This window comes from Galeopterus variegatus, unplaced genomic scaffold (genome assembly GCF_000696425.1).
Source record: "Galeopterus variegatus unplaced genomic scaffold, G_variegatus-3.0.2 Scaffold5002, whole genome shotgun sequence".
Classification (NCBI taxonomy): Eukaryota; Metazoa; Chordata; class Mammalia; order Dermoptera; family Cynocephalidae; genus Galeopterus; species Galeopterus variegatus.
In genome coordinates this window covers 72,453-94,476 of record NW_007731113.1, presented here as the reverse complement: position 1 = coordinate 94,476, position 22,024 = coordinate 72,453, and the positions used below count along the sequence as shown (strand labels likewise).

Sequence of the window (22,024 nt, the reverse complement as noted above, 5' to 3'; positions counted from 1 at the left end):
GCCAGTGAGCGCTGTGAGCGCACCAGCCATCCCTATATAGGATCCAAACCCGCGGCGGGAGCACTGCTGCGCTCCCAGTGCCACACTCTCCCGAGTGCTCCACGGGCTCAGCCCGTTTTGTTCATTTCTATATCCCCTGCATGTGGTCTATGTCATCCATAGTGAGCATTCAGCAGATACTTGTTGTATTGAAGAACAAATACACGGATGTATGAATGGATTAGTGAATTAACTTCTAAGTCTTTTGAAAAGATAAGTATAAAAAAATGCTGCTAAGTTGACAGGAATGTCAATGTTCTCGTCTGTAGGACCACATCAAGTAACAAATGCTCACATACTTGATACATTCAAGTCAACCTTGATGACCCCTGAGATACCTTTTAACATGGCCAATATACCACTTTGTCCTGATTTATCTTATTTGGTTTTACGTTTGCATTATAATTCACTTTGAATATGTTTTGGAAAACAAACATGAAATAAATACTAAGGAAATGCATAAAGAGAACCTTCTGAGAGTTTTTTCTTTTTTTTGGAGGGGAGGGAGGTAATAACAAAAAGTAAAAATAAGCATTTATTTACATCTACTGTTTTTTAACATGGGGGAAAAAAGTAAATCTAAGATATTACCTCTACTGTATATCACATATCTTATTCCAAATAACTTTGACTGAAAAGCCAAACATTCAGCTGAGTTCAGCTAAATTAAAGAAGTCATAAAATTATACCCCAGATAAAGAAGCAATGGAGAGTAGTAGAGAGTGGAGGTGTAGATTTAGAAGCAGAAAGCTTTCCCATAAATTGCAAATCAAACTTTTTAAACTAGCTATGATACCTTAGGCAAAATATTTCACATCTACAAAACTGTTTTCTTCCCTGTGAATTGGAGGAAAACAATAATGCATATCTCAAAGGGGACTTCAAAGATTAGATAAAATAATGGATGTGAGTCTTTTGTGCACGTGGCTAGCCTCGAGTAAGCACCAGTGTGTGCAAATATTTTCTTTCTTGTACCTGGTTAGATAAGAGTTAAAATGTAACTTAGTCTTGATACAAAAAATAATGAGGAAAGCTCTTTAATGCTACAACTATGTGTCATCCTTGTCTAGAAGCATAAATTTGCACAGCGGGCAGTGCAGTGAAAACAGCTCATAATCAACTCATCACCTCTCATCATTGCTAGGATCAAATGCAAATGGGAAAGAATGCCACTTCAGTCATTGCTAGTGAAAATTAGCATCTGTGACACTAATGGTGTCTCATTTAGTATGCACTTTAGATTAAAAAGAATGGTTAAAAAAAAAAAGCTTTTTCCAGAACTGCCATTATTCCAATGTTTTCCTTAAACAGCAGTGGTGCTTGAATCTCTTTTACTCCATGAAACACCCCAGTTAAAATTTATTAACACAGATCATTAATTGCAGCTAAGTAAATGCTGAGTTGTTCTAATTATAGTTACAAGTTTCATTTGTGGGGTCTATTCCTTTTCTATTTCCAAAGTTTTCACCATATTCTCTAACCTGGAGCAAAGGTCTACTGTTATGTAACAATGGGCCTTTCTAGGGATCCTTGCTCAGCATTTGGTATATTGGAGTACTTGAAATAAAACATGAAAATGAATTATATTGTACTTAAACACATATACACAAATTTTCTTACACATACACAAACAGATTTGCTGCCAAGAGTAATGAAAGTATGTAGTACTAGTTAGTATCCATACTTGAACCTGGCTGCATATAGTAGACTCAACAAACTTCATTTACTTTACAAATATTTGTGAAAGCCTACTACATTGAAGGTATTATACTAGGTGCAGAAGGAAGATATATGGTTATAATTCAATATTACTTTAATATGTTTCAATATAATTCAATATTACTATAGACTTCAATATATGATTATGTTGATTATGATATTTTGAAAGTTTGAAATTTGAATATCAAGAAAGTTTTTGTTGTTTTACAACTCTAAGTGTTGAAACTTGGGAGGACTCCTGAAGGGATTTCATAGATAGACTTCCTGCATTTAGCCAGAGACAGGAATTGGGGACTTACAGAAGCTCTTAAAGATTTCCAACCAACAGAGGCTCTTAAAGGTATGGTCTCCCTGGTCTCCTTAAAATTTAGCTGGCAATTAAGACAGAAACAGGAATAATACTTACAGTACCATTGCTTATAATGGCAGTATGATAATTAAGAACAGGAGTATTGAAAATTGACATGTATTTCATTTAACACAGTTTTATTTTTCATCTAACAATGTGTTTTTGTTTAAAGTAATTAACCTTAATGCTCTTCATTTATGAGGCTAAGAGTGATTCTCTCACAGAGTTGTTACAAATAATAAATAAATTAGTGTACAAAAGCTCTGAGCACAGCATCTGGTATGTAATAACTAATAACAAATATAAAAAAACTAAAATAAAACATTTTAGTCAGAAAAAACAGACAAGGAAATTGTTATGTTCTATAATTTAAGCATTTATAAAGTATACTGTGATAATATCTCATCAAATCTGAATCCTGGATATGCTTAAAAGTTTTTCAAATCACTGTCCATGGCAGGCACTTGTGGTAAGAAGGTAAAAACAAAATTCAAAAAGGAAGGTAACAGTACCTTGCATGTATGTTAAGCAAGGCTATTTTTAAACTAATCTAAATGTAGAATACTTAACCATTATTAGCCAAATTTCTTTTTCAATTCAGATTTTACCTATACCTTGTAGAGAATTATGAGACAAACACATATTAAACTTGTTAAAATTTATTAACATTCCAGTACATGCAGTGAGTTGCTTTTGTAATAATTCTCCAAGAATTTTCCAGTTTCCCTTATGGAAAATCTCTTCTGCCTCTCAGTCTACACTATGAATATCTTATAATAAATTTGAGTACTATTGGGCTTATTTATGGGTTATTTGAAGGAAAGAACCCATACCAAAAATAAACAGGAATAAAGGATGAAAAAGAGGTCAAATTAATGATAAAATTACAGATGATGAAACTGTATTTTAACATGTGTTTTGAGTTCCCTTTTTTAATGCATGGATATATTTATTGAGGAGTTTTACAAATATAAGAAAATAATAAATTATTTTGGATATAGAACTCATAAATCTATTACTGTATGCTATATTCACAAATGTTCTGAACCTTCTCACAACTATAGGACCTATCTGAATACTAATAACAAAGTCCTTCTTCATTTATTTCCTTTTCAAATAGGAAGTAACATAATTTTTATTTGAGGTAACATTAGGTATAATATGCATTGCATTCGAATTGGGTACTAGGTCACCTGAAACACAATCTATGGGAATAACATGAACTAGATGATTAAATAATATTTCCCTCATTTTTAATGTTGTCACTTTTTACTCTAGCATTTACAATAAAAAACAAGAAACTCCTTCTCAGAAAATTTGAGAGTGTAGTATAAAGAGTGTACATTTCTGGGTCAGGAGATGTAAACTATTGTCTAGTACGTAGTTAATCAGTGTAGACACTGATTCCCTATATTTCAGACCAATTTCTTGATGGTTCTAGTCTATCTTTCTAAACGCAGACACTATGTTCCATTCCAGTTGATGAAGAGATTTGTATCCTCTTCTACTAGCAATTTATTTGTAGAGATCATCATAGCATTCATCTCTTCTATCCCATATGGATTCTGCTTTTTATCCATAAACGCAGACACTATGTTCCATTCCAGTGGATGAAGAGATTTGTATCCTCTTCTACTAGCAATTTACTTGTAGAGATCATCATAGCATTCATCTCTTCTATCCCATATGGATTCTGCTTTTTATCCATAAAATATGAGAAGAAAATTACCCAGTAAAGTAAATGTGAATTAAGAGGAGTTCTTTCTAAGGCATAATTATAATAATTTTAAGAATATCACTTCCATATTAAAAGGAAGGGAACCAGTGGATATGTAATATATGAGAAACACACCTGTGCATGTATACTCACATATCTCCTTAAATTCATGTAGAATGAAATGATCTATCTAAAGACAGTAGGAATTCATTCACAACAAAATTAATATGTTTCCAGTGTGGCTATTTTCTATGATATATTTTTTCCCAGGTGTATGTTATAGCAAATATATTTTTAATTTTATGAATAAGGAAGTCAAAATGATGAACAGTATTCTACTTCTATTACAATAGTTCCTGCTATTGAGTGAAGTGATGATGATAGACTAAAGCATCATTTTGAAGATAGTTTAGTGACATAAATTGTTACTCACTACTCACTAGATATACAAACCTTATAAGATAATCTAGATTTCAAATACTTTGAGGAAAACACTGCTTTATATTATATTTTATTTTGTGATCTCCCCCAAACCTATTATTGTTAGCTGAATATTTGTTACATTTAATCAAGTAAATTTTATATAAAATTAATCTTAAATAAAAGTTTAAGTGATGCTTGTAAAAATTTGATTGTACTCCATGGAAAATGTTACCTTGATTTGTAATGATGAACATGCTAATTATCCTGATTTGATCATCAGACATTGTACACAGGTATTGATATTCAACTCTGTACCACATAAATATGTTTAATCAATTATTTTTCAGTTAAAAAAAGGAAAATGTTACCTTGAATTTTCCTTATATTAGGGAAAAACATAGAAATCATGATAGGTTATCTAGCTATATTTTTAATAAGATGCTTGTCCATCATTTATCAGATCTTTGTGTCAGAAAGAAATAATATTAAAAATCATTATTCTTAGCTTCCAAAGATTAGAACTCACTTATTTTCAGTTTCTTTCAAAGAATTTACATGGTAACTTTGAAAGAGTTTCTAAGTATCGACCATTGTTCAATGTCACATCAATTCAAAAGGTCACAATCAATTCCTAACCCCTTTCTCTGAAAACAGTTGCCTAACAAATGAAGGCTGATAACAGACAATAAATCAATCCTTTAAAAAGACATCTGGATCTAGCTATTGTTTATCTCACAACAGAGTAAACTTTTTATTTACCTAAGAAACTCAAGAAAAATACGAATATTGGAGAAATTTTCTGACATTAGTATTTCGTAAATAGCTTCTTTTATGTTTATAAATGAATCTAATTTAGAATTCTACAATGGAAACTAAACTTTGTTATCCAATATTCTACCTTTTTTTTTTTTTTTGGAAGTGGCAATTACTGTAAAGACAAAGAATAGAATAACATTCCGCATATTACCAATTTATCAAATCTACCAGTATCTGGGGTTTTGATGCTAGCAAACCATAGCCCAATCCTCTCTCTAGTAACATTAGTTCAACAGAAAGAGAATAGGAAAAATACCTCTTTACAACAAGTTATCATACTCATATTTTAACATTAAAAAATTTTTGAAAATCATATTTTTAACCAAAACATCTTCATTTTACAACCTTCTCATAATTAAATGTATTATGAGGAGCTAAGCTCTTGAGATAAAATTCATTTGGTAAACTGTTAAATAGACACTGACAACCTCCTAGTCATTAAAAATGTGCAAGAAGACTTCATAATATCAACCTTACAGAGACCACCAAATTGATTTTCATGAAGCTGATGATCTGACCTCCAACTTCACTTGCATACATAAATGATCGAATATGTACTATAAGTATAAATTACAGAGACAATAATTGTCAGATGTTTAACATCTAACTCTTTCGATTTTTACCATGTTTGGCAAGAGGAATTCAACCCTATAACTTGAACTGATTTATGTTGACAGATAAGAACTGTGGGGTTTTTTTTTGCTTTGTTTTTTCCTTTTTTTTTTTTTGACCTGTAAGGGGATCGCATTCCCTGGCACGGTGTGGTCTGCACCACGCTCAGCCAGTGAGCCCACCGGTCATCCCTATATAGGATCTGAACCTGCGGCCTCGGCACTCCCAGTGCAGCACTCTCCCGAGTGAGCCACGGGGCCGGCCCCTGTGTGTGTTTTTCTATTAGATGGTTTGGTTTTATTTAATTATGTATGAAATAACCTTACCTTTGGTTTTTGATGTTTCTCCTTCTCTGAAACGTTGGATGGTTTTCTCTTCAGCATTTTGAATTCAGACTACTCCTAGTGAGTGTACTTTCTGCTGTTGCAGAAACTGAAAACAGTCAGCAGTGTGCTGTCTATGAAGTACAGCATCAGTTAAGTTTGAGCCCAGTAACCAGCCACTTCCTCCTTTGGTCAGGATATGACTTCAATATCTACATGGGTAAAGTTTTTTTTCTTTTTTTTTTTTCTTACCGTAATTCTTTGGTAACTCTTAATTGTCCTGTCCCTATTACATTCTATGAGTTGGGTTCCCAAATAGCACACTTTGACATGCCTGCAGTTATCAAAAGGGCCACAAAAATTTCAAAACAAAATTTATCTTCTTGGTTTGTATAAAAATAAAAATCTACAATGCATTCTATGTGTAGAGGGAAAAAAAATCTGAGCCAAGAAATAAAACTTGAGATGTTGGCTTTTTATTATTTAAAAAAATACGGTAATACTTAAGATAATCAATTTTACATTTCTAAATAAACATTGTTAAAAGATAAAATAATCTACACTTTATACGATATTAATCTTATTTAAAGCATGTATGCATATACTTAAAAAATAGATTATGGATGAAATTCATTCTAAATATAAATGGGAATCTGATTCCAGAAGTAAACACTTACACGTATTGTTACTTTTAAAATATATTATTGCATTGTAAAGCCCTAATTAACAAAGAAATCAATTCAACAGAACTCCCAATTAGCCAGATGTCTTTTTGCTACAAACTGTAATACCATATACTGATAATTGCTGTTCCAGTAATGATCCTGCGGGTCAACGGCCCCTTCAAATGATGCATCCGGAGTAATAAATAGGACCGGAATAGAGCTTATGACTTAGAATGACTTTCTTCATCAAACTAAAGGTTTTAAAATTTGTACTATAATGTCAGAAATAATATACCCATAAGTAAAAAGCAAGAACTTCAAGCTTTCTTGTTAACTGGGGGTTTTACCAAAGGAAGACTCGCTGAGTATTTGAAACCCTGGTTCTATTAAAACAGGCTTGTTTAAGACAATCAACCTAGATTTCTGTTTATAAATCCCCTGGATTAAAAAGTAATAGTGCCGCAATCTCAGCTAACAACTTATCTAGGTGATAAATCAGCTGACTGTATTTCTCAATCTTCCCTCACACCTCTAAGCCCCTCTTTTCTCGGGCCCCGTTCTAGTGTTCATGCCTCACCACTTCATTTAACAGATATTAAATTGAGTGTCTATTACCTGCTGTTTGACAATATATCAAGCCTCTTGACTAGCTAAAAAATAACTGTTTTTGTTCTACAGTAGAATTAAAGGAATATATTTGTCAAGATTATGGTTAATATGCTTCTTCTATCAGATATTAAAATTAAAAGCAGAATTATATTTTCAAGAATTATTGGTCTGGTATTTTCAAAATACTGACACAGAGGATAACACTGGAAAACCTGAGAACTCTGAGGTTGGGTAATTCCCTAGAAGTACGCCTTCTTTTAAACTTTCTGTTTGGGTTTGAGTTGAGGCAGTAGCCAAAACAAATTTTTTCCTCCATCTCTTAAGAAATTAAAAGTCACGAACTAATATATATTTTTAAATAAAACATTTGTACCCTCTGTATTGCCATTTCTTCATCTATGAACAGAAATTTAATTTAATTGTGGAGTTCAATCAATAAAATGGGAATAATAATGCTTGCACTTATTACGTGATAGGGTTATGTTGAAAATAAAAGGAATACCAATAAAGGATGTCCCTATTATATGACTTATCATTTCAGTAACGTTTTATGTCAAAAAAAATGTTTGTGAATCCTAAAGAGGCATGAGATTTTAAACAATTATGTTTGGGATGGTGTTTGCTATGGTTTATATTTCTGTAATGATTCCTAAAGAATATAGAAAACTTACATTCATTGTGCCCATAGGAGAACTAAATGCAGTTTTTAAAAATGTTATGCTCAAGCAGTTTGTATCAGATCTCAGTTTATGGTTTCTAGATATTTTACCATCATTAACACTGATGAAATACTTAAAATGTAAATAAAATGAATATTTTCCTTCAAAATACCAGGTGGGAAAAACAACTGTATAATCATTTTGCTACGCAAGAAAAATGTTTTCTGTATATTAAGACAGATATGACATTTGAAGTCCTGTTACTATGCAATCATCTTAAACTCCTTGATCCTCAAAAAAAAAATCTCAGGTGACAAGGTGGCAAATGTGTTTATCAATCCTCTACTACTTTATGGAATTCTGAGGACACTGCAGTATTTAATGAATGACCCAGAGTGACCATCAAAAATCAGGTAGACAGAACAGGAACTGAGTAGAGTTGGTACTTGAGTACATCTAACTCCCAATCATGATTAAACCGCTAGGCCACATGTTGCTTAAGACATGTTCTGAAACAGGGAAATTGCTAAAGCACAAAGTCTCAGTGCCTTGTTTTCACACATTACCTTAATGGTCGCATACTCCGGAAGAATGAAATAGGTTGGAACTTTGTGGCACATATACTGGTTACTATTTCTGCGTCATAAATGGTGAGTCAAAATTTTTAAGAAATTGCAATCAAATGACAGGAAATAAAAGAAATTTAACCTGGATAGTATCTCTCTTCTTTCTGCCCCCTTAGAGCAAGTTTCTCTCTGTAGTACAAGGAAGGGAGATTTATAGAAAGAAGTCCAGAGGGAGTGTTGTGTTCCTGCCTGTTTATGGCTTGGTAGAAGAGAAGCTCCAACACTGTAATACAAACCTCATCCTCACTCAGGATTTCCTGAAGCAAACACTCACTGATATCTGATGAAGTTCTATGTAGTTCTGTGTTCAACAATTCAGATGATGGCTTCAAAGCCATTTTGGGGGGACTGAGTGTTTGTACCCTCCTGTAGATATCTAGCTTATTCTTACCATATGGTGGATAAAACACCTTCTCATTTGGATTTGGGGGATTACAGAGAAATAATGAAATGGATATTCTTCCAGGCCTATAGTGGGGGTTGTAGGGATGGGGAGACAGTGGCTTCCCTGTGAACTTCTTACATTTCCTATCTCTCTGAAGTCATTTACCCATTCTGTCTTTGGAGTCCCTATTTACTAATCCTCTTCTGTAAGGGACACACCCCCTTCCCCAGCTCTTGAAGTCCCTTCTATTATCTTACTAATTGAAAAGCCTTACAGTCGCTTCTCTGCTTCTCCTGGTGACCTGCTAGGGAGGATGAGCTTGTGTTTTGAGGAGAAGATTGGAGGAAGAGAGGATTCTGATCCTACTAATGGAAGTGAAAGAAAGGTGGAGCTATTGAGATGTTTTTCCCAACAAGGTCTGAAATTAAGCATATCTATCAGAAGCATATCTACATCAAGTCTACATGAGAAATTAATATTTTGTCTATTAATTTCTCAATATGATATGGTGCTTTGCCTGAGTTTCATTGCAGAATTCCCATATATTCACTAACAGTGATGGAGTGATGCCAAAACCACTTCTTGTAAAGGTTGGGTAATTCCCTAGAAGTACGCCTTCTTTTAAACTTTCTGTTTGGGTTTGAGTTGAGGCAGTAGCCAAAACATGCTTGACTTGTTTCACTTAATATAATTCTCTCTAGGTCCATCCATGTCATTGTAAATGGCAGTATTTCATTCATTTTATAGCTGAGTAGTATTCCATTGTGTAGATAGATATGCCACATTTTCCATATCCACTCATCTGATGATGGACATTTGGGCTGGTTCCAACTCTTGGCTATTGTAAAGAGTGCTGCGATGAACATTGGGCACAGGTATACCTTCGACTTGATGATTTCCATTCCTCTGGGTATATTCCCAGTAGTGGGATAGGTGGGTCATATGGTAGATCTATCTGCAATTGTTTGAGGAACCTCCAAACCATTTTCCATAGAGGCTGCACCATTTTACAGTCCCACCAATAATGTATGAGAGTTCCTTTTCCTCTGCAACCTCACCAGCATCTTTTTTTTTCCTACTCTCTCATTTGCAGAAACGTATCTCCCTAACAGAAAAAGTACACCTAGCTCCTTTTAGATCCTTCACATTTGAATGCTATTTTAACTTGAAATAGAATTCTAGCCTGTAAATCACTTTCCCTCAGAGTTTAGGCCTCTCCAATTGTATTCTAGCTTCCATAGTTGTTGAGAAATCTAATGCCATTGCGATTCCTGGTTTATTGTATATGGACTGTTTCTCTCTCTCTTCTTTCTTTCTCTCTCTTTCTATATCCTTGGAAATTTCCTTCAGGTCTGTGTTTCCTTGAATTTCGTTACCATAAACTGGGTAGCTCCTAAACAACAGTAATTTATTTCTCACAGTTCTGGAGACTGGGAAGTTCATGATCAAGGAACTGGTAGATTTGTTATCTGGTGAGGGCCTGTTTCCTGGTATAAATTTCCCATCTCCCTTTTTTCTCTCTTTCTGGTAACTGATTAGTCCAATATTGAACATCCTTGACTGAGACTGTCATTTTGTTACATTTCTCTGTGTTCTCCACCTTTTTGACTTTTTATTTTACTTTCTGGGATAATTCCATCACTTTTTGTAGTACTTATTGTAATAAATATTTTAGTTATAATATTTTTTGTTTTCAAAAGTTCTTTCTGATCATTCCCTTTTCATAACATTATGCTCTTAATTTTTGGAAAGGCAGTTAAATGTAGTGGTTAAGAGGATGACCTTTAGCCAGACTGCTTGGGTTCAAATCCTGGCTCTGCCATTTACTAGGATGACGTTGGCAAATTACTTAGCTTTTGTATAAAACATGCCTGCCTGAAAGAGATTGCTATGAGGATTAAATGAGACACTATTATAAAGTTAGCAGAAAAGGGCCTAGCACATACCAAACCCTACACAAAAACTAAATAAATATATGGGATATGTTCTCTTACCTCTCTGAGGCTGTTAATGGTCACTTTCAGAATTTTCCTTTTGTTCCCTTCTTCATCTTTGTTTCTTTCTGATTTCTTTCTTCTGTTTGCTTTGATATCTTCCTTTCATCTTTGAAGCAATCATCAAACATTTAGTGATTGTTAGTTGATGACATATTATTAAGAGCATGGTATGAGAGACCCGACTGGAAGCTCTGTGTAATGAGGTGGGCTTGTCTGGTGATCAGGCAATGAGGAACCCATTCATCAGAAGACTCCCAAGTGGCAGTTTCTGGAGTTCTTTTTTCTGAGTCCATTCAGGTTCTGCAGGTAATAATATTCCCTTCTGGGACTGTGGAGGAGAGAAAGCAGCTTCCTTGAAGCCTTCAAATGCTCAAGCTCACAGGGACTCTGTGGTACACACTGGCTCATTTCAGTGCAGCATCCCCTTCCACAGCTTCTGAGACTGTCACTTGCTCCAGTCCTGCATTCACTTTTCATCACCCAAAAATATGAATTGACATCCATATTTTCTCCTATTTTTTGCCAAATTTCTTTGTGTCTGTGGGTTAGCATCTTTTTGGCAAATATATGAGACTAATACACCATCTTTAAGAAGAGTCTAGTTTTGCCAACTCTGTTTCTTCACATTTTTATTACTTCTGACTTTCTTCTTTCAGTGTGGCTCTTTAAAACATTTGCATATCTTTATCTCATCTTATTTACTAAGCTCATAATTATGTGAAACATGTAGCTAATTACATAAAATTCATCCCTATCACCATGAGCCCTACCTTAAAATTTTTAAGACTGTCATAGGGCATGGCAACTGGCATGACACAGTAGGAGGAAGGCCGGACACAAACAGGAAGGTGTTCCACCAAGTCCATCCTCACATTTAAGTAATGTGCTCTCTCCACATTTTCATGTTTTTCTCATTTTCATAAGCACAGAAATACAGTATGCTGTGGAATAGTTGTTTTTTCACTCCTTATTTTTTAAACTAAGAATATAATTCAGTTCCACATGAATCGACCTCATTTGGCTGAAAAGAAATTCTGTTCCTATTACAATTGAACTAAATTTTGCACAAATTGTTTTTGCTATCTTATCTGAACACAGTACATTTCACATGCACTATTAAAATCCCCTGCTTAATTCATACTTTGTTCCCCAGAAGCACAGAGGAAGGTAGATTGTACTGATCAATAGACCATAATTTCCTGTCTTCACCTACTGAAGAAAAATGTAATTAATAAAATGCTGCCAAAGAGATATATATGAGCTTCCTTTCCTCAGAAAAGCTATACTTAAACAGGACAAACAAGATCGCTTCTATTTTCTTTCTACTTTTACTCACCAGAAAAACTTATAGCAGACTGAAGATTGACCAGATTATTTTTCAGACCTTATCATTTGAAACTATGCTAAAGTTGTAAAGCTAAATAGCTAGATAGTAATTGTATAGTCCACTTAAAACAATAAAAACCCCTGTATGATCTTCATGCCCTCTACTCTGACTACAATATAATTATAGAATGAAATACTTTAATTGTGTACCAGTTTAATTAAAAATGAAGGGGATATAATTGTGGTGGATATTTTAATGTAAAAACATTTACCACGGCAAAATCAAATTTGATATGTCATATGTACACATCACATAAACATATATGTATGTGTATGTGTGTGCATATATATGTATATGTAAATACACACACCAGGTCAAGCTTCATTTACATCGAATTCCATCTTTTCATTTTGACATGAAAGATAATAGAAGAGCTTTCTAGGAGATGGGGTACATTGTAAAGAGACACACATTTCCCTCCCCTACCCAGCACACACAAAGTGAGGTTTGCAAATACAGCACAAAGCCACAGTGAGGTACAGCTCCTTGGAAACTCTCTTGCATTCTAATTTTAAAGCATTTGCATGTGTCATCTGTGGAAAGGCAAAAATCGGGTGATCATTTACAGGATTTTACAAGTATGTTACCTGCAACTCAGTTCTATTTTTCTCTCTAATAAGAAAACTTTTCCGTAGGTTTTGCAACTCTGCTTGTCAGAAATGAAAGAAAAAGTCTGGTTTCCTTTGTCAGCCAAGTAGTATGGTGAACCAAATAGCCAAATTAACATCTGTGCCCTCTAGCCCAAGAAAACTAACTAACTGAATACCAGTATCTGGTTGGAGAAAAATCAAATTGTCTATTTTCAAGAGCATGGAATTCTGACTATCTCAGGTAACCCCAGCAAGCAATTACACACTGGCGACAAGTCCTCTGCTGAGAAAGCCCAGTGGGGTTTCTCTGCTTTTCCTCATTCCACCCATCCATGGAGGCCTTGGAGTGTGATGAGAGCATGTGGACTTTAGAGGATTGATGTACGTTTGAGTTCAGACAAGGTGTATAAACTTGGGCCCAACTTCTGACCTTTCCAAATCTCAATTTCCTCATTGGTAAAAGGGGAAAATAATATTTTCTCATGAGATTGTTCTTGGGATTTAATCAGCCAGTATGTATAAAATTCCTAACACAGAGAAGGTCTTAACAAATGCTAATTCCATCCTCTCTTCCTCAAATACAAAGATAGAAAAGTATAGATCCTGGGGATTCAAACCCCACTCTCATTCTAGAATGCGGTCACAGTGTGACCCAACTTCCTGGTAACATGTTCAACCTCTGATTTCCAAAGCCTGCACATTTGTTGTTGCTGGTTTAACCAGGTGTTCTTCTCTTGTCACATGGTATAATGATATTTGAAATGCTATTTATCCCCAGCTACCAGATAGGGGAAATTTCTATAGGGAATTCAGTTCTGCTTTCACTTTGATTTGGTGATAAGCATTTAACTGTGGATTTGCAATTGCTCTTAAAACAGACTCCACACTCTTTCTCCTGAACAGAAAAGCCTGAACCTCTCTGGCCTTTGCCTATCTATGTCGCTTTCCTCCTTTCTTTGTCTGATCTGATCACGCTGGTCTTCTCTCTGTGCTTGGACAACCATTCAATTCTGTATATTGGGCTTCTGCCCAAGCTCTTCCTTCTGCTTGAAGTGCTTGACTTTTTTTACCATTTACTTTTGACATGGCTGGCTCCTTATTACCCTTAAGGCATCAGCCTTCATGTCATCTCTACAGAGGGCCTTCTGCAAATAAATACATAGGTGCTTGATAGTTTTTACCGTTTTGTTGGCTTGATGGTTTGTTGGTCTGTTGGTTTGTTTTCTTTAGCTGGAAGGCAGGAGCTGGGCCTATGGCTAGCACTACCAGAGAGCTTGGCACAGAGAGGGGCTCAGGAAGTGCTTGTTGAATAGAAAATAAACTCAACTGTGTGGGTGTGCACACTTTGGCCATTCCCTTAACAAGTATCAAGATTAAAATCTCAGAATCTATACCCCTTAAAACTAAAAAAAGATTATGGCAGTTAGAGTAAATATTGAATTAGACAATATCAGAAAAAAATCTTGCAGAAATTTGGAAACACACAGACTACAAACCACTTAGAAAAATACTTTCTTCTTTGTGGAGAAATCTATAAATTATGTCAACACCCCTTCCTATTGATGGCAATGCTCTTTACTGATTTATGTAACATTCTTTCCCAAGGCTTCAAAACCTTTTAACATAAATTATTTTTGCCCTAACAGCTTTCCTGTCAAGTACTTATCCTGATTTTATGCATATGGGAAACTAACTATTGGAATTTCCTTTTCTACAGACTCAGCTCCTGATTCCAAGACTTCTGATTCTGAGCCACAGTGTTTTCCTGCAAAGCATTCATTGAAATGAAATTGCTCCTTGTCTACTGAAAGAAATTGTAATAATGGTCTCATCTTCACTAAAATTCTGGCCTGATAATTTTCTGAATATTAGAGCTTGACTTGAATTTTCCAACTCATCTTTATGGAGATGGAGCTTTAGAAAACTAACACTTCTCCTTTGAAAGAGAAAAGAAACCTTCTTTACAAGATGATAAATACTTAGGGGAAAAACATGGACTTTTCTTGTTCTAGTTCATGCTGAAATCAGTATGTCATGTGGTTCACCCAAAGCCAACTTCTTTATTTCAGCTAGCAAAGGTCATCTCCTCTGCTGGCAATCAGTAGGTGAACAGAATCCATCAGTAGTATCACCTTGCCAAGGCACCAGCTTGGAAGCTACAGTAGTTTGTTTCTGGTCTTCAACCCAGTGCAGCTTTTATCACCAGCCTGGGAAACCTTAATATGCTTAAGGGCCTTTCCTACGACTGATTAATGTCTTGCACTGGTGAGAGCCCCTTGGCAGAATCCCTCCTTTAGGAATTTGAACTTCACACAGGCTTAAGATATTGTTTCTGGGTTCCTCCCTCCGCTCTTGTCATGTTACAAGATTTGGAGGAGGGCTCTATCTCATTTGTTTAACAAATATTTATTGAATGTCTTCTATGGGCCTGGCACTCTTTCACGTGTCCAAAGATTGAAAGGATTGGTCATTGCCTTCCAAGAGTTTACAGCTTAGTGGGAAGACATGCAGATCAACTGACAATGAGAATCTAGTGTACCACGTTCTGTATCAATTCAAGGGATAATAAGCAAAGAAAACATAGAAGGTAAATTGTTAATTTGCCTAAAAAGGAAAGAAATGTGTCACTAAGAAGTCAAAGCTTGAGGAAATATTCAGCAAAATTGAAATTTTCCAGGCAGACAAGAGAAAAGGGGAGCACGTTCTTGCAATGGGCAGAGTATATGACAGGGTTAGAGGCATAAGAGTGTTTGATATGGTCTGGGAGTGAGGAATAATTCTCTACAGCAAGTATGTATGGTAAACAAGCAGAAAGACAGGTGAAAGGGCTGGCAAGTGTTAGGTTAAGGCTAGATTATGAAGAGCTTGGATGGCATGTATTATGGGTTGAAGTGTGTCCACCAAAAAAACATGTTGCAAAATGTCACCTTATTTGGAAATAGGATTGTTGTAGATGTAATTAGTTTAGTTAAGGTGAGGTCATAGTGGAGCACGGTGGGCCCTTAATCCAATATGACTGTTGTCCTTAAAAGAAGAGGGAAATTTGGATATGCACATGCACAAAGGAAAGTCTGTATAGGAACATAAAGGGAGAGGATGACCATGTGAAGACAGGCAGAAACTGGAGTTATGCCACCACAAATCAAAGAACACCCGGGGCTACCAGAAGCTGGAAGAGACAAGAAAGGATTCTTCCCTAGAGGCTTCAAAGAGAGTGTGGCCCTTCCAATACCTTGATTTTGGACTTCTAGCCTCTAGAACTGTGAGACAATAATGTCTGTTGTTTTTAGACACTTGGTTTGTACTAATTTGTTATGGCAGTCCTAGGAAACTAATGCACTATGCTAAATCGTGTAGACTTGAATGTAATGGGAGTATACATGTCAATGAGATGGAGGTATACATTTGTATGGGATGTGGAACTATGAAGAACTGCTGCTGAATGAGGAGAGGAACACAATTAGTCTGTGTATTAGATGAAATTCACTGGCTTTATGTGAAGTGGAGAGAATATGTACCTTTCCTTCAATTTGAAAAATTTCCAAAGCTTTTGACCACTGTACTTTTAGTGTCACCTTGTCTGTAAAATTAGCATAGAGAATGGAGAAAAGGTCACCCTTCTCCTTCTCTCCATTTGGTCCAAAAGAGCTCTAGTAGAGCTCTTCTGTCTGCATAATGTTACCTGGATAAAGGAAGGGCATGCTTTGAGATTCAGTTCTGCCAGACCCCCTTGTTTAGTGATGGGAATGTTACAGTGAAAAATGACAGTACTAATGTTTAATATGGACACTTAAAATGATTTTGATATTGATATTTTGATGTTGATAAAAAAAAAGAATTCAGTTGAAAACTCATAATCATGAGAGGAGTAAAATTACTTTTCCAAGTAGCAAGCCATTTGAGTTCCCAGAATTGTTTTCCTTGATCTTTATCCTAATTGAAGAAATGGCTTTATTTCCACATCTTGAAATGTCTATTCTTAAGCAAGTAAAAAACTTAAGAAACATACTGTAACCAAGATCAATACTAAGGATACTAGAGTACAGCTGTTACTTCCATTAGGTGTATTTCCTCCAAATGTCATGAACTGTGATAATAATTGGTCAAATGACCTCTTTCTAATTTGGATAGGTGGCAGTCAAACCTATGACATTCTTAAGGCAATATCCTCTTTAGCTGTTTCTAATCTTGAATAGTTTTAAAAGATCCTATTATAAATACAGAGAATTGAGTATGTTTTCAGTATTTCAAACAACATATGTACGCACACACACTTTGCAAGTGATAGATCTTTACTACAGTGACAGAATTCACTAGAGAGCAAGAAGATGCTATTAAAACATTCTGATCCACATTCTGCAATTTCATCATAACCTCCTGAGACACAACATGTTGTACTTGCAAATATAAGTAAATAATTTGATGAATATAAGACATGTCTCATTATATCTTTCATTTCATTTACTGAAATACCATAACTGACACTGTTAAAAAAATATTAATTATATGACATAAACAAAAAGGTGAAGTATATGTTTCTATTGACTTATATTGAAGGAAAAATTCAATAATGACTTCCCTTTGTCTTAAACATGAAATGCATAGTATAATAATTTAAAAATCAATGATATTATTAAATTAAAATTCTAAATATGAAAAACTTTTGGATACACAATTTAGTATTCAGAGTCATAAGATTCATTTGGGAAAGTTAAGGCTCAGAGAAGAGATGAAAATGCTTGATTTAAAGAAACAGGGAGCTGAGGGCAGCACTGGGTCTAGAGCACAGTGTTTTCATTTGTGGTGCAAATGTAATGCTGCACTATTGTCACGTGACTTTCTTCTCCAATAATGAAGCCCTAGGTTCAAAAACAGCAGGGGGTTCTGTACTTAGTGATTCCTACAAAGTGACATTTTAGAGAGGTTGGTGGCCTTAATCAGTATTGTATGATAGTTTCTTATCCTGAAAATCACATTTTCTCCAAGGAAGGCATGGATATAAAATGTTTTGGAGGAGTTGTAGACGTGGCTATTGATAGGGGGTGCCCTACCTCTCTGTGATTGGCACTTGTGTCAGTATCAGTAGTGGTAGAATTAACTAAATAGGAAAAGACTGAACAAAGATATGGCACAATTAAAAATCGTGGCAAAACTGAACAAAGATATTGTATTAGTATGTTTCTGTTGCTTATAACGAAATACTTAGAACCAGATGATTTATAAAGAAAACAAAATTTATTGCTTATGGTTTCTGAAGCTGGGAAATCCAAAGTCCAAGGAAGACATCTGGTGAGAGTCTTGGTGGCAACAGTGACAGCGGAGTATCACATTGTGAAAATAGTGGAGCAAAGAGGGACTCTAACCTCCTCACTCACTCTCCTTTTAAAGCCCTCAGAACCATACCCATGACCACCGTTTTTAATCCGTTCACTAGGCTTGGTCCTGTAATCCAATCACCTCTTCAAGGTCCCACCTTGCAATTACCATAATAGGATTTCCCATCCTCTTACACTGTCACAGTGGTAACTAAGTTCTAGGGGGACATTCAACCCAAGGCAAATACCCTATCTCTACATGAGATGGCTGAACTGGGTATACTCACCCACTGGGTTTCATTAATTTTTTTCATTCCTTCCTCCCAATACCATTTTTGAGTTCCTACTATATGCCTAGCATTGGTGAGTATCTCCATTTTAAGAGTCTGATTTGCATGTACTATCTGGACTTTAGAAAGAGCAATGTCTAGTGATAGTTTTCAAATCAGATCATCTGAGGGGACCTTAGATCCCTCCATACTGACTCAAAAGAAGAGTATGAAGATACTGATGAAGAATAAGGATTGTAAGTTAAAAAGCCACTATTCTTCATACTCATATACTCAGTTTATTTTATTATTAAACCACATAAGGAGACAAAAAGAAGGGAGATTTTTTGGAAGAGGAAAATGAGTGAAATGAACGTACATTTTTTGATACCCTGCTACAGACCACTTCATCTCACTTAACAACTCTAGCAAGTCTTACCATCTCCCATTTTGCTGAGAGGAAACCGAGACACAAAATAGTTAATGCACCTAAAGTCAAGACACTACCTAGTAGTAAAGATTTAAATCCAGGCCTGTCTGACTCCACTATACCACATAGACAAACCCTTTATGCAGAATAAAACTCACAAGCAAGTTAAGGGAAAAAGATTATAAGCCAAAAGTAACCCCCTATTTCTTTAGAAGCTGGCTATCCATATAAATCCTGGTTTTATAATCAAATAATATAGCCTCCTTTCTCTTCTTCTCTTCCCTTTCTTCTGGCCTCTTCCCCATGTCCACCTTTTACTTTATAATTTCTTTCCAAGGGCTCCCTACACTCTCCTCCTAAGACCCCAAAGAGTATTTTTCAGTAGCAGTCAGAGGAGGAACTTGAAGGATGAGCAGGTTTACTCAAAATCAACCTGAGAGGAAGAAGTTGTAGCACACACAAGCTCACAAGATAGTGTGCAGGCTTCAAAGGGATGGAAAAGTGAATGAAGAAGTAATTGAAACTGAGCAGAGATGAGGGGGAGAAAAATGAAAAGGACACACTGTTAAGACATATTTTATGGGACAGTGCTTAACTCTATGGTTGGTACATAGATAGTGACCAAGAACCAATGCTGAAAGGAAACAAATGCATATTTTAGAAAGCCACATCTCAAAATCAGTGAGGTATCTATAGACTCATGTGTAAAGGAAGCGTTTCATTGAACTCATTGACTTGCTTCGGAAATTTAACATTGTCTCTAAATGTGTCAGTATGGCTCCTAACAGTAAATCTGGGAGAAAGCTATGTTTTTCCCACCACACAGAAGAAGTGACTGGATATCAGAGAGTTTGTTACAATGTATGTCATAGATTCCAAATTTAAACTGGCAATTTCTTCCTTTAAAGTGTAACAGTCTTTCCCTTATACCATGCTGCATAAACTTCTAAACATCATGGTGAATACAATGTTAACCACACAAAAAAGTGCAAAAAAGCTCTGAAGATACTAGAAGTTTAATAAATATTTGATGATTGGTAAATATGTTTAATATCAAAAAGCAAACCAATGTTCTGTCTCATTGCCAATGGGGTGTATGTCTAGACAGTAGAAATAACAGGGACATAGAGTTTATTCACTTGCAATTACATACATGTAGACTGACATTCTACTTAGTTCTGCTTTTGTTACCGGTAAAAACAAAAATCTTACCTTTCTAACAATTCTCCCATGTACAAAGGCCAAGTTGTTGCTCTGCTTGACAACTCACTGGCCGTAACCACATCTGCCCTGCAGTTCCTTTGTTTCAATTTAAATTCAGTTATGCTTTAGTCAAGAGAGACTAGTCACTTTCATCTGAACTGAATTAATGCACAATAAATACAGTTATCAAATTTACTAATTGTGTTGAATAACCATATTCAAGGATAGCAAGACTGTCAGAAAAAGTACAGTACAGAAGCTAAGCACTCAATTTCAAAGTATTTTAACAGAAACATTTCAAAATCATTAGTTTTGTTACCATTTAACACCAGTGTTTTTTTTTCCCCCCCACAATCTATCATGACATTTAAAGGAACATTAAAAAAAAAAAAAACCTATTGCATCATATATGGCTATAACCATATAATGTCACTAAAATTTACTGTTTCATAAAGGGAAAGGCAGAGGGAAGTTGACCATGGTGATGCAAATGAAACCTTCTTTGTATTTCTTTTTGAGATATGTTAGTGTCATCCAATGCAAAGAAACACACACACACCAACTCAAGAACCCTTTCAAACCCATCAGCATGGTTCATACATCTTTGGGTTTATCATGACCAAATGACATTGATAGATCATGCCCAAATAATATTGGAAACTCTTACTAAAGTAAGTGGGCTTCATAATTAGCAAACTGGGCATTCTCTTTGACCTTCTGGCAGAGGGGATGACTTTTGCTCCTCAGTAATTGGATAGAATGCTTTGTTAGGGGCCTTCGGTCATACAGAAGTGGTATTGACAGAGGGTTTCATGACTCCTAGAACCACCAGAAGGCAATCCACTAAAACATCTACACCAGAGAGCAGTTGTCATCAGAAGAGAGGATTAAAAATTGTAGCAGGGAAAATAAAAGAAGTACTCATAAATTAGGGGAAGTTGCACAAATGAGTAAGGTTTTTAATCCAGCTTGGATGTTAAGCTTGAAAAAAACACAGCAAGGAAAAATCAGATTCCATTTACACAGATACCAAAGAAAATAATTATTATGTTACAATCATAAGAGATATTTATATTCAAAAGCATTTTGTAAAATCTGGAAGATAGGTGGTAAATGGACTGGTAGTTTCATACATCCTTTGTTTGGGGATTTTTCTACTCCATGACTTATCAAAAGTCCCAAACACTCTGTGATGGGATTTTTAACTAAGTCAGCTGGAAAGCACAAAACTACATCTGGGGATTTATCAGCTGCACCTATTAGAGGTACACTTTTCCAGCTGATCATAAAGACCTTGAGTACTGAGCATTATCCAGGGCTACCCAGTACATTCCTGGTGTCCTGCTTTTTTTTCTGTGTTCTCGGCTTGAGGTCTCTAAGGTGACATGTTTTACAAGAATGAGATTCAATAGACCTTGACTGAAATCCAAGCTCAGCCCTGAAACTGATTGACCTTAGGCAACTTCCTTAATCCTCAGTGCCCTGTTGCCTCATTTGGAAAATTGAATTACCTACTTTACAGGGCTGTTGTGCCTTTTAGATTTAGTAACTTGGTGAAAATTATATACATATGAGAGATTCTCAAAAGACTTCTTGGATAGGTGAAGATGAAACTGGGAAAGTCAGGCAATAATGAATTGTTTTCCTCTATTCAGTGGTTATTCTCAAACTTTGGTGAGCATAAAAATATCACCGAATGAGTTTATAAAAGTATGTCTACTCTATACTTCAAAAAATTCATGGAAACATAGAATCAAAAGGAATTATGAATCTTCACATGTATTTTTTGATGTGCCCTCATATTAGGGACAAGGCAATGTGCATAGTATATGGTTTGCAACTTGGAGGGTGCCTGACTTGCAGGGGAGGCTGGCACATAAGTAAGTAACTG

General features: G+C 35.4%; 1 protein-coding gene across 2 annotated transcripts in view; it reads right to left on the bottom strand.

Annotated features, from left to right (window-relative positions):
- The window catches only part of SAMSN1 (SAM domain, SH3 domain and nuclear localization signals 1), an 87,093-nt gene that overhangs the window by 49,216 nt on the left and 15,853 nt on the right, over positions 1-22,024 (bottom strand). The window contains exon 1 of one of the 2 annotated variants that reach the window (XM_008588740.1): positions 6,002-6,092. The exons of the other annotated variant lie outside the window; for it this stretch is intronic. Coding sequence (XP_008586962.1) covers positions 6,002-6,058 — 57 coding nt within the window. The 5' untranslated portion in view covers positions 6,059-6,092. Of the gene's footprint in view, positions 1-6,001; positions 6,093-22,024 lie in introns of those variants that run through there. 2 annotated transcript variants of the gene reach the window in all.